The following is a 13646-nucleotide window of genomic DNA, read 5'->3' on the forward strand; positions in this document are numbered from 1 at the left end:
AGGTTGACTTACCTGACGTCACTGAGGAAGAGCAAGAGGAGATGGAGGGTACTGGATCCGACTTTGTGCAGATGTCGTCTTTTATGCTGTCCTGCCTGTTGAGGGACCCCCGTATAAAAAACCTCAAGGGGAATGAGCTGTACTGGGTGGCCACACTACTAGACCCTCGGTACAGGCACAAAGTGGCGGACCTGTTACCAACTCACCGGAAGGTGGAAAGGATGCAGCACATGCAGAACCAGCTGTCAACTATGCTTTACAATGCCTTTAAGGGTGATGTGACGGCACAACGCCAGCAAGGTACCACTGCCACTAATCCTCCTCCCGTGTCCACGCAGTCAAAGACAGGACGCTCCAGCGATCTCATGGTGATGTCGGACATGCGGACGTTCTTTAGTCCAACGCCTCGCCGTAGCCCTTCCGGATCCACCCTCCACCAACGCCTGGAACGGCAGGTAGCCGACTACCTGGCCTTAAGTGTGGATGTAGACACTGCTGTGAACAGCGATGAGGAACCCTTGAACTACTGGGTGCGCAGGCTTGACCTGTGGCCAGAGCTGTCCCAATTTGCCATCCAACTTCTCTCCTGCCCTGCCGCAAGCGTCCTCTCAGAAAGGACCTTCAGCGCAGCTGGAGGCATTGTCACAGAGAAGAGAAGTCGCCTAAGTCACAAAAGTGTTAAGTACCTCACCTTTATCAAAATGAATGAGGCATGGATCCCGGAGGGCTGCTGCCCGCCCCAAGACTAAGTCAGTCCCCGCACATACAGCATCTCTGCCTGCACGCCGTGTGACTGGCTGCCTGGCCTGCCCCAAGAAGACTAAGTCGCTCCCAGTCCCTCCACACAGCATGTCTGCCTGCAGGCCGCTTGACTACCTTCTCCGCCACCACCAACAGGGTCCGGGACTCCAGGCGGATTGCTGAATTTTTTAGGCCGCTGCTAGCAGCGGCCGCTGTAATAATTTTTCTGGTGCTTGTACATGACTGCCTAATTTTTCTGGCTGCACTGCGGGCAGCTGCAACAACAAAAGAAAAGGCATGTACATGCGCCCATTCCCCTTCGTGATCATTACCTTGCCGTGGTGAAGGGGCTTGCGTATCACAATGGAGCAATGACCGGCGCCTAGATGAGTGTCTCGGGGGGCACACCCACGATAATAAGGTCGTTGCCTCATTGTGGTCAGACCAAATTTGATCAGCTGGACAGTCACTGTTCTGTCACTCAGCTACATCAGCCAGGTGACCATGACCATATGGGCTGTAAAGCCACCAAAACCTGCACTCTCGCCATGGTGCGCACCAGTAAAGCACGGCCGTCACTACACAAACAGCTGTTTGCGGTGCGTTACACGATGAGTTTGGTGTGTCAGTGTGAAGCAGTACCTTAATTACACTACCTGATTGATGTATACACATGCAAGATGTTTGAAAGCACTTTAGGCCTGTCATTTAGCATTCAATGTGATTTCTGCCCTTAAAACGCTGCTTTGCGTCAAATCCAGATTTTTCCCGGGGACTTTTGGCATGTATCCCACTCCGCCATCCCCCCCTCCAGGTGTTAGACCCCTTGAAACATCTTTTCCATCACTTTTGTGGCCAGCATAATTATTTTTTTTTTCAAAGTTCGCATCCCCATTGAAGTCTATTGCGGTTCGCGAACTTTAACGCGAACCGAACCTTTCGCGAAAGTTCGCGAACCGAAAATCGGAGGTTCGGCCCAACTCTAATCCCCTCACCGTGTAATATCAGATATCGGCCTGGACTGTTCATAATATCCCCTCACTGTGTAATATCAGACATCATCTTGGACTATTCATAATATCCCCTCACCATGTAATATCAGACATCAGCCTGGACTGTTGATATTATCCCTTCATCGTGTAATATCAGCCATCAGCCTGGACTGTTCATATTATCCCCTCACCATGTAATATCAGACATCAGCCTGGACTGTTGATATTATCCCCTCATCGTGTAATATAAGCCATCAGCCTGGACTGTTCATATTATCCCCTCATCGTGTAATATTAGACATTGGCCCAGACTGTTCATAATATTCCCTCACTGTGTAATATCAGACATCAGCCTGGACTGTTGATATTATCCCCTCATCGTGTAATATCAGACATCGGCCTGGACTGTTCATAATATTCCCTCACTGTGTAATATCAGACAGTCTGGACTGTTCATATTATCCCTTCATCGTGTAATATCAGACATCAGCCTGCACTGTTCATAATATTCCCTCACTGTGTAATATCAGACAGTCTGGACTGTTCATATTAACCCCTCACCGTGTAATAGACATAAGCCTGCACTGTTCATAATATCCCCTCACTGTGTAATATCAGACATCAGCCTGGACTGTTCATATTATCCCCTCATCGTGTAATATCAGCCATCAGCCTGGACTGGCCATCTTATCCAGACCTTGTCCATCTTATCCATGTTCTTAAAGGACCACTATCGCAAAAAAATTAGGGGATTAGAGGGGCCTGGGAGGATGGCCAGCAGGGGATCAGAGGGGCCCGGGAGGACGGCCAGCAGGGGATCAGAGGGGCCTGGGAGGACGGCCAGCAGGGGATCAGAGGGGCCTGGGAGGACGGCCAGCAGGGGATCAGAGGGGCCCGGGAGGAGGGCCAGCAGGAGATCAGAGGGGCCCGGGAGGACGGCCAGCAGGGGATCAGAGGGGCCCAGGAGGATGGCCAGCAGGGGATCAGAGGGGCCCAGGAGGACAGCCAGCAGGGGATCAGAGGGGCCCAGGAGGACGGCAGCAGGGGATCAGAGGGGCCTGGGAGGACGGCCAGCAGGGGATCAGAAGGGCCCGGGAGGATGGCAGGCAGGGTATCAGAGGGGCCCAGGAGGAGGGCCAGCGGGGGATCAGAGGGACCCGAGAGGACAGCCAGCAGGGGATCAGAGGGGTCCGGGAGGATGGCCAGCAGGGGATCAGAAGGGCCCGGGAGGACGGCCAGCTCCTCCCTTCTCTGTCCACTCCCTGCCTTTCTCTGTCCACCATCCCCCCTTCTCTGTCTGTCCACCCACCTCCCCTTCTCTGTCCACCATCCCCCCTTCTCTGTCTGTCCACCCACCTCCCCTTCTCTGTCCACCACCCTCCCCTTCTCTGTCCACCATCCTCCCTTCTCTGTCTGTCCACCCCCTCCCCTTCTCTGTCCACTGCAGGGAAAGTTCACCTTCGGAATGCTTCCCTAGTAAAATGATTCAAGATTCGGATCAAAGATCCGGATCTTTTCAATGATCCGATTCGAATCATCCGGATCATTGAAAAGATCCGGACTTCCCATCTCTAAGTGCGCAATGTTGCCCATGACAGCAGTGAACAGAGGCGCAATGACTAGTGTTGTCCGGATCATGAACGATTCGGATCTTTGATCCGAATCTATTTTGTGAGTCGAATCATCCGAATCATCAAAATGAGTGATTCGGATCGCAAAAGGGGCGGGGCCAGGAGAGACACGCCCCCTCTCAGCGGGCAGCGGGGTCCTGGAAGCAGAGGAGAGATGGATCGCTCTATTGGAGGGGAGCCAGGGACAGGTAGATGAGAGAGAGGAGACATGGCTGTCACTGCCAGATATGTGTAGAGCACACATACTGGCTATAACGTGCTGCTCATTATAGGCTGTCTGTTCCGTAGTTGTGCACAGTGATCACATTGGAAACTTTTAGCTCAGCACAGCACAGCTCAGTAACTTTGCAGGCACTGTGATTGCAGCGTAATATGATCCTCCTGCACTCGGCACTAAACAGCTGCACTTATATTCTGGGAATGCTTTGGGGAATGCTTTCTTTCACTGTGCGACGTTTCCATTCAAAGTATACAGATGAACGAACATGTAGGTGAAATACATGTAAAGCATATGATTGCAGCATGTGGGTATTGTGTGCAAACATTTCTGCTCTCTGCTCCTCCCTTCTCTGTCCACTCCCTGCCCTCTGTCCATCTTCTCCCCTTCTCTGTGTGTCCACCCCCCTCCCCCTGTCCTGCTAGTCATTTCACCCCTGAATGCTTCGGGAGTAAAATGATCCGAGGTTCGGATCAAAGATCCGGATCTTTTCAATGATCCGATTCGAATCATCCGGATCATTGAAAAGATCCGAACTTCCCATCTCTAGCAATGACGTAAGACGCGCGCTCCCGGTGGCAGAGCTGGTGGCGCGTAGTGTTGTCCGGATCATGAACGATTCGGATCTTTGATCCGAATCTATTTTATGAGTCGATCATCCGAATCATCAAAATGAACGATTCGGATCGCAAAAGGGGCGGGGCCAGGAGCGACACGCCCCCTCTCAGCGGGCAGCGGGGTCCTGGAAGCAGAGCTGAGATGGATCGCTCTGTTGTATGGGAGGCAGCCTTGCAGGGAGACAGGTAGATGAGAGAGAGGGGACATGGGTACCACTGCCAGATATGTGTAGAGCACACATACTGGCTATAACGTGCTGCCCATTATAGGCTGGCTGTTCCGTAGTGCTGCACAGTGAACACATGGGAAGCGTTTGGCTCAGCACAGCTCAGTAACTTTGCAGACACTGTGATTGAAAGGCAATATAATCCTCCTGCACTCGGCACTAAACAGCTGCACTTATCTTCTGGGAATGCTTTCTCTCACTATGCGACCTTTTTTTTTCAAAGTGTACAGATGAACATATAGGTGAAATATATGTAAAGCATATGACTTTAGCATGTGGGTATTGTGTGCAAACATTTGTGCTCTCTGCTCGTCCCTCCTCCCATCTCTGTCCACTCCCTGCACTCTGTCCATCTTCTCCCCTTCTCTGTGTGTCCACCCCCCTCTCCTTCTCCTGTCCACAGACCTGTCCTGCTGTTCATTTCACCCCGAATGCTTTCGGTAGTAAAATGATCCGAGATTCGGATCAAAGATCCGGATCTCTTCAATGATCCGATTCGAATCATCCGGATCATTGAAAAGATCCGAACTTCCCATCTCTAGTGGCGCGGTGCCACCAGTCAGTCAGAGATCCGCTAAGTGGGCGGGGAACGAGGAAGAGAGGCTGGTGATGTATATTCAGGGGGCGGGGCATCAGTCAGTCAGAGATCCGCTAAGCAGGCTGGTGATAAGGAGGTGGGGCGGTAGACGTATGCAGGGGGCGGGGCCTCCATCAGTTGAAGTAGGGTTTGGTAAGCGGGCGGGTGAAAAGGAGGCGGGGCTGGATTGACGCGCGGTGCAGGGGGCGTCTGTGAGGGGTCCATGAAGCGGGCGGGTGAGATGGGGCTGGTGACGCTAATATAGTGGGCGGGGTCTTAGTCAGTCAGTGGGGTCCGCTAAGGAGGCGGAGCTGGGGACGCGCTTTTAGGAGGCGGGGTCTCAGTATGTCAGTCAGTGAGAGATCCGCTAAGTGGGCGGGTGAGGAGGCGGGTCTAGTGACGCGCTGTGTAGGAGGCGGGGGTCAGTGAGTGTTCCGCTGAGCGGGCGGGTGAGGGGGGGAGGAGCAGCTGGATACGCGCTGTGTAGGGGGCGTGGCCTCAGTCATTCTGTGAGTTGTCCGCTGGGCGGACGGGTGAGAGGGAGGCGGGGCTGGTGACGCGCTGTGTAGAGGGCGGAGCCTCAGTCAGTCAGTGAGGGGTCCGCTGAGTGGGCGGGCGTGTAGGAGGGTCTGATGACGCTAGTGCAGGGGGCGGGGCCTCCGTCAGTCCGTCAGAGTCAGTGCAGTGAGTGTTCCGCTGAGCCGGGTGCGGACGGGGGAGGAAGCGGCGGCTGAGGCGGCGGGAGATGTGACGGGGGAGCCCGGCCATGGCCACCTATAAGTCCGTGCTGAGCCTGGCCACCTTCTCGTTCGGCCTGGCCATCGGCTTCATCCTGTGCTACGTGATGTTCAGCATCGCCCTGCCGGAGCGCGAGGAGGCGGCGCCGCTCATCCTCCACAACGACCCGCACGGCGGCCACTCCGACCACCAGCAGCAGCAGCAGCCACTGCCCGGACACATCATGGACTTCAACCGCGACAGCCCGCAGCACCACGGTAATAACGCCCGACAACTGCTACTAACTGCTGCCATCACTAGCACTAACTGCCATCACTGGTACTAACTGCTAATACTGCCATCACTACTAACTGCCATCACTACTAACTGCTACTAACTGCCATCACTACTAACTGCTAATACTGCCCTTACTAGTACTGCCTGTGCCAACACTACCATCACTACTAACTGCTAATACTGCCCTTACTAGTACTGCCTGTGCCAACACTACCATCACTACTAACTGCTAATACTGCCCTTACTAGTACTGCCTGTGCCAACACTACCATCACTACTAACTGCTAATACTGCCCTTACTAGTACTGCCTGTGCCAACACTACCATCACTACTAACTGCTAATACTGCCCTTACTAGTACTGCCTGTGCCAACACTACCATCACTACTAACTGCTAATACTGCCCTTACTAGTACTGCCTGTGCCAACACTACCATCACTACTACTAACTGCCATCACTAGTACTAACTGCTAATACTGCCATTACTACTACTACTAACTGCTAATACTGTCATCACTAGTACTAACCGCTAACACTGCCATCACTAGTACTAACTGCTAATACTGCCATCACTAGTACTGCCTGTGCCAACACTGCCACTAACTGCCAGTTCCAATACTACTGCCTTTGCCGACACTGCCATCACTAGTACTAACTGCTAATATTGCCATCACTAGTACTGCCTGTGCCTACACTGCCATCACTACTACTAACTGCCAGTACCAATACTACTGCCTTTGCCGACACTGCCATCCCTAGTACTAACTGCTAATACTGCCATCACTACTACTAACTGCTAATACTGCCATCACTACTGCTAACTGCTAATACTGCCATCACTACTACTAACTGCTAATACTGCCATCGCTACTACTAACTGCTAATACTGCCATCACTACTAGTGTCTGCTAATACTACCATCACTACTGCTAACTGCTTATACTACCATTACTAGTACTAACTGCTAATACCGCCATCACTAGTACTGCCTGCTAATACTGCCATCACTACTACTGTCTGCTAATACTGCCATCACTACTACTGTCTGCTAATACTGCCATCACTACTACTGTCTGCTAATACTGCCATCACTACTACTGTCTGCTAATACTGCCATCACTACTACTGTCTGCTAATACTGCCATCACTACTACTGTCTGCTAATACTGCCATCACTACTACTGTCTGCTAATACTGCCATCACTACTACTGTCTGCTAATACTGCCATCACTACTACTGTCTGCTAATACTGCCATCACTACTACTGTCTGCTAATACTGCCATCACTACTACTGTCTGCTAATACTGCCATCACTACTACTGTCTGCTAATACCGCCATCACTACTACTGTCTGCTAATACCGCCATCACTACTACTGTCTGCTAATACCGCCATCACTACTACTGTCTGCTAATACCGCCATCACTACTACTGTCTGCTAATACCGCCATCACTACTACTGTCTGCTAATACCGCCATCACTACTACTGTCTGCTAATACCGCCATCACTACTACTGTCTGCTAATACCGCCATCACTACTACTGTCTGCTAATACCGCCATCACTACTACTGTCTGCTAATACCGCCATCACTACTACTGTCTGCTAATACCGCCATCACTACTACTGTCTGCTAATACCGCCATCACTACTACTGTCTGCTAATACCGCCATCACTACTACTGTCTGCTAATACCGCCATCACTACTACTGTCTGCTAATACCGCCATCACTACTACTGTCTGCTAATACCGCCATCACTACTACTGTCTGCTAATACCGCCATCACTACTACTGTCTGCTAATACCGCCATCACTACTACTGTCTGCTAATACCGCCATCACTAGTACTAACTGCTAATACTGCCACCACTAGTACTGCCTGCCAATACTACCATCACTAGTACTGTCTGTGCCAACGCTAACATCACTAGTATTACTAATGCTACTATCACTAGTACTAAATACTATCACTAGTACTGCCTGTGCCGACACTACCATCACTAGTATTACCAATTCTACCATCACTAGTGCTACCAATACTACCATCACCTGTACGGCCTGTGCCACTACTACCACCACTAATACTAACTGCTAATACTACTAATACTGCCTGCCAGTATTACTATCATCACTAGTATTACTAATACTGCTATCACTAGTACTGCCTGCCAGTATTACTAGTACTTCCTTCCAATACTATCACTCGTAATACCAATCTTACCATCACTAGTACTGACTTCCAATACTACCATCGCTAGTACTACCTTCCAGTACTACCATCACTAATACTGCCTACCGATACTACCATCACTAGTACTACCTACCGATTACCGATACTACCATCACTAGTACTACCTACCGATACTACCATCACTAGTACTACCTACCGATACTACCATCACTAGTACTACCTACCGATACTACCATCACTAGTACTACCTACCGATACTACCATCACTAGTATTACAGAGACTGGGAAAAATTAGTTCTGTTTTACTCATTTTGTTTTGAGATGCAAGAGATCATAAAAGAGGATATACTGTAGCAGACAAACAGTCAAGAATAGTGTGAGGAGATTAAGGTCTGGAGATTAGAGGTACAGTTGTGTATTATCTGCATATAAGATATATTGAAATGCAAATGAGTTGATTAAGCTGCCGAGACAGTGCATGTACAGTGGTGTGAAAAACTATTTGCCCCCTTCCTGATTTCTTATTCTTTTGCATGTTTGTCACACTTAAATGTTTCTGCTCATCAAAAACCGTTAACTATTAGTCAAAGATAACATAATTGAACACAAAATGCAGTTTTAAATGATGGTTTTTAATATTTAGTGAGAAAAAAAAAACTCAAAACTTACATGGCCCTGTGTGAAAAAGAAATTGCCCCCTGAACCTAATAACTGGTTGGGCCACCCTTAGCAGCAATAACTGCAATCAAGCGTTTGCGATAACTTGCAACAAGTCTTTTACAGCGCTCTGGAGGAATTTTGGCCCGCTCATCTTTGCAGAATTGTTGTAATTCAGCTTTATTTGAGGGTTTTCTAGCACGAACCGCCTTTTTAAGGTCATGCCACAACATCTCAATAGGATTCAGATCAGGACTTTGACTAGGCCACTCCAAAGTCTTCATTTTGTTTTTCTTCAGCCATTCAGAGGTGGATTTGCTGGTGTGTTTTGGGTCATTGTCCTGCTGCAGCACCCAAGATCGCTTCAGCTTGAGTTGACGAACAGATGGCCGGACATTCTCCTTCAGGATTTTTTGGTAGACAGTAGAATTCATGGTTCCATCTATCACAGCAAGCCTTCCAGGTCCTGAAGCAGCAAAACAACCCCAGACCATCACACTACCACCACCATATTTTACTGTTGGTATGATGTTCTTTTGCTGAAATGCTGTGTTACTTCTACGCCAGATTTAACAGGACACGCACCTTCCAAAAAGTTCAACTTTTGTCTCGTTGGTAAACAAGGTATTTTCCCAAAAGTCTTGGCAATCATTGAGATGTTTTTTTTAGCAAAATTGAGATGAGCCTTAATGTTCTTTTTGCTTAAAAGTGGTTTGCGCCTTGGATATCTGCCATGCAGGCCGTTTTTGCCCAGTCTCTTTCTTATGGTGGAGTCGTGAACACTGACCTTAATTGAGGCAAGTGAGGCCTGCAGTTCTTTAGATGTTGTCCTGGGGTCTTTTGTGGCCTCTCGGATGAGTTTTCTCTGCGCTCTTGGGGTAATTTTGGTCGGCCAGCCACTCCTGGGAAGGTTCATCACTGTTCCATGTTTTTGCCATTTGTGGATAATGGCTCTCACTGTGGTTCGCTGGAGTCCCAAAGCTTTAGAAATGGCTTTATAACCTTTACCAGACTGATAGATCTCAATTACAGTACTTTTGTTCTCATTTGTTCCTGAATTTCTTTGGATCTTGGCATGATGTCTAGCTTTTGAGGTGCTTTTGGTCTACTTCTGTGTCAGCTCCTATTTAAGTGATTTCTTGATTGAAACAGGTGTGGCAGTAATCAGGCCTGGGGTGACTACAGAAATTGAACTCAGGTGTGATAAACCACAGTTATTTTTTAACAAGGGGGGCAATTTCTTTTTCACACAGGGCCATGTAGATTTTGAGTTTTTTTTTCTTACTAAATAATAAAAACATCATTTAAAACTGCATTTTGTGTTCAATTATGTTATCTTTGACTAATAGTTAACGGTTTTTGATGAGCAGAAACATTTAAGTGTGACAAACATGCAAAAGAATAAGAAATCAGGAAGGGGCAAATAGTTTTTCACACCACTGTAGATGGAAAAGAGGAGGGGACCAAGGACAGAGCCTTGAGGTATCCTCACAGATAAAGGATGTGGAGATGAGATCTGATCTGAGGAAGGGCCCTGACACACCAGAGAGCGTTTTGCGGGTTGTTTTCATTTTAAAAGAAATGCGTCCAATGACTTATACTAAAATCGAGGCAAAACTGGTTGAACTCGATGGATGTATGTCTTTTCAACCCAAATAACCATGTAACAGCCGCGATCGTGATTTTTTTAAAAATTGTGATTGTGGCAATTTTGTTGTGATTTTAATGTAAGTCAATGGAAGCGGTTTAATAAAAATGAAAATGACACGCAAATTGTTCTCCATTGTGTCTGGGCTGTGTCAGGAACCTCTTTGGCTGAGAGCCATGAACCCCACAGATTTTAAAATGTAATTCTGTGAGAGCCATACAGTATTTTCCAAACTGGCACAGTGTGCATGTGTAGCAGAGGGCTCATATCCCTGTTGCCATGGTTGTGTATATAGTTGACCCTGTGGGCAGTGGCAGACATGTCTTCAGCTTCTCTTGGGTTTCAGCAACATCAGCAATTTCCCCGAAGGCCAGACAGGAGAAATGCCAACTAACAGCTTGTACAATTAGCTAGCTGATTTGGGGGTTAATTCACTTTGTAGGACGAGATCCCCACAAGTTGACCTAATAGGCTGCTTGTCAAGTGACAGCCTAATGGGTCAATCAAAGTGCGGGGATCTCTTCCTACAAAGTCACTGGAACTGACGGGGCCCAGAGTGGGACAATTGGAGCAGCCGTTAGTTTTGGGGGAGTGTGAGTAAGTTAGTAGTACACTATACAGCAGTAGCGTGCCTACCCTGAAAGTGTTACTTGCGCTGCCACACTGAGCTGTGCTGCTTGAGCTGTGTAGATTAGTGAATCAACCCCTACTGATTTGTCTGTGAGCCAGATGTAGCCATCAATAGAGCCACATCTGCCTCCCGAGCCATAGGTTCCCTACCCCTGTTCTAGTAGGATTGGAAGATATCCAGAAGAGAGCGGATCCCTTTATACCTATCGCAAATAAGTTTGCTTTTCTAAAGCAGAAAGTATTAGTGATAATTCAGGTTGGATTGAGCATATGTTTCCCACAATGCCTCAGTGCTGAACAGGCAAATTATCCATTGTTGTCCCTGTAGAGCAGGGATGTCAAACCGGTCCTTTGAGGGCCGAGGTCCTCACACATTTTTGACACAGCTCAAATGAAGTGATGGGTCTGAATCAGGAGAGGTGCGGTCCATCAGGTATAATACATTCCTCTCTTTCTCAGTCCATCCTAAACACTGGCATGGATCTGGCCCTCCAGGCCTGGAGTTCCACACCTGTGGCTAAACACACCTTCAGATCCGCTGCAATGCAACGATGTGTTAGCTTGTTGATGTTATTCCAATGTGCTTACACACTGTTTCGTATTGATTGATCCTCATGAAATGGCTTGGATTAATGTGGTTCTATGGGGTAGGACTTGAACCACCATCTATACCTATAGATAAAAGAATCTGTAGGAGTAAGGTGTGGTCGACAGTATCAAACGCTGATGACAGATCAAGAAGGGTGAGTATGGAATAATGGCCTTTGGATTTAGCAATAAGAGGATTGGCCACTTTAGTAAGAGCCGTTTCTGTGGAGTGTTTCATGAGAAAGCCAGACTGGAACTAATCAAGCAGGGAATTAGCAGATAAATACTGGTTTAGTTCAAGAACAAGCGACACCCATGCTAACCTAGAAATAAAAAACACATATATAAGTAGATAAATACTACTTCGACTTGCATAACAGATGTATTGTGCTATCCACGTAATGATTCCTGTGAATTTTATAAAGGAAAAGCAGAAAATTCTATTCTAGGCAGCGGCCATCTTGCCAAGCTAATGCTGACATCATATCCTCCCTGACTCTTGTTTTCCCCCCTCCCTTCTCTTGCTCATTGTGTATTCATTAGCTGCCCTCCTCCCAGAGTCTTCAGACACTCCCACTGAGGTGTACACTAGGAACTGCACTGTCTTTTATTGTGTACACATCCAATCACTGAGTCACCTCAGCCTTGCTTGTAAACACAAGTAATCAGAGGGGGTTTCTGATAAGCAGCTAGGCAGGGAAATACATGGAAGAGGAGGAATATATTATAGATAAAAAGAACTCCCAGCATTCAACTCTTTGGCACTGTTTGGCACTAGGGCCAGTGCTCCTAAAGTATGTGATAACTACACACCATTACAGCAGAAAAAGGTTTGCAAGCTGTGAATGCAGGATTAGCATCTTTATCACTTAATACACTCAGACCAGTTGCTGTTGAAATTTGATTTTTATGGTGACAATACCGCTTTAAAGGGATACTGTGGGGGGGTCGGGGGAAAATGAGCTGCACTTACCCGGGGCTTCTAATGGTCCCCCGCAGACATCCTGTGTTGGCCACTCACCGATGCTCCGGCCCCGCCTCCGGTTCACTTCTGGAATTTCTGACTTTAAAGTCAGAAAACCACTGCGCCTGCGTTGCTGTGTCCTCGATCCCGCTGATGTCATCAAGAGCGCACAGCGCAGGCCCAGTATGGTCTGTGTCTGCGCAGTACACTTCTGGTGACATCAGCGGGAGCGAGGACACGGCAACGCAGGCGCAGTGGTTTTCTGACTTTAAAGTCAGAAATTCCAGAAGTGAACCGTAGGCGGGGCCGGAGCATTGGGGAGTGGCTGCGCCAACACAGGATGTCTGCGGGGGACCATTAGAAGTCCTGGGTAAGTTCAGCTCATTTTCCCCCGACCCCCCCACAGTATCCCTTTTAAAGAGACACTGAAGCCAGATTAAAAACTGTTTTTTTTACCCTCTATTTAACTTAAGAATCCTGGTTTCTGCTAAAACACTGCTATCCCGCGGCAAAACAAAGGTTTTTTTTTTTTTTTTACCTCCCAAATCCTACGGCAGAAATCCACGACTTTCCAGGTCATGGATTTTGCTGCCTGGGGAGGCGGAGCTTTGCGCTGTAGCTCTGCCTCCAGTCGCGTCAATTTCCGTGCGGATCTCTGCCTCTCCCCGCCCCTCTCTGTGAAAAGACTGAGTGGGGCTGGGAGAGGCAGTGACTGACGCGAGTAGAGGCAAAGCTACAGCACAAAGCTCTGCCTCTTACAGGAAGCACTCCCCACATTTTGCCCCGGGGATTTGGGGGGGGCGGCAATGCAGCACTGCCGCGGGAATGCAGCGTTTTAGCTAGGCTGATTCTGCTTTACATAAATGTCTAATAAAAAGAGGATTTTTAAAAGGCTTCAGACTCTTTAAATGTTATTGGAAAAGCACACATTAAATTATTGAATTC

The 13646-nt window shown here is 48.3% G+C and overlaps 1 protein-coding gene across 3 annotated transcripts in view; it reads left to right on the plus strand.

Annotated features, from left to right (window-relative positions):
• Positions 1–5580: 5580 nt before the first annotated feature.
• C1GALT1 (core 1 synthase, glycoprotein-N-acetylgalactosamine 3-beta-galactosyltransferase 1) overlaps positions 5581–13646 on the plus strand; it is a 37412-nt gene continuing 29346 nt past the window's right edge. The window contains exons 1-2 of one of the 3 annotated variants that reach the window (XM_068235072.1): positions 5929–5997; positions 8536–8619. Coding sequence is in view for 2 of the 3 variants with exons in the window: in XM_068235070.1 (XP_068091171.1) it covers positions 5769–5997 (229 nt within the window). In the remaining variant the exon portion in view is untranslated. Of the gene's footprint in view, positions 5998–8535; positions 8620–13646 lie in introns of all 3 variants that reach the window. The other 2 variants (XM_068235070.1, XM_068235071.1) reach the window with 2 other exon arrangements.

The sequence above is a fragment of the Hyperolius riggenbachi genome, chromosome 5 (assembly GCF_040937935.1).
Source record: "Hyperolius riggenbachi isolate aHypRig1 chromosome 5, aHypRig1.pri, whole genome shotgun sequence".
Classification (NCBI taxonomy): Eukaryota; Metazoa; Chordata; class Amphibia; order Anura; family Hyperoliidae; genus Hyperolius; species Hyperolius riggenbachi.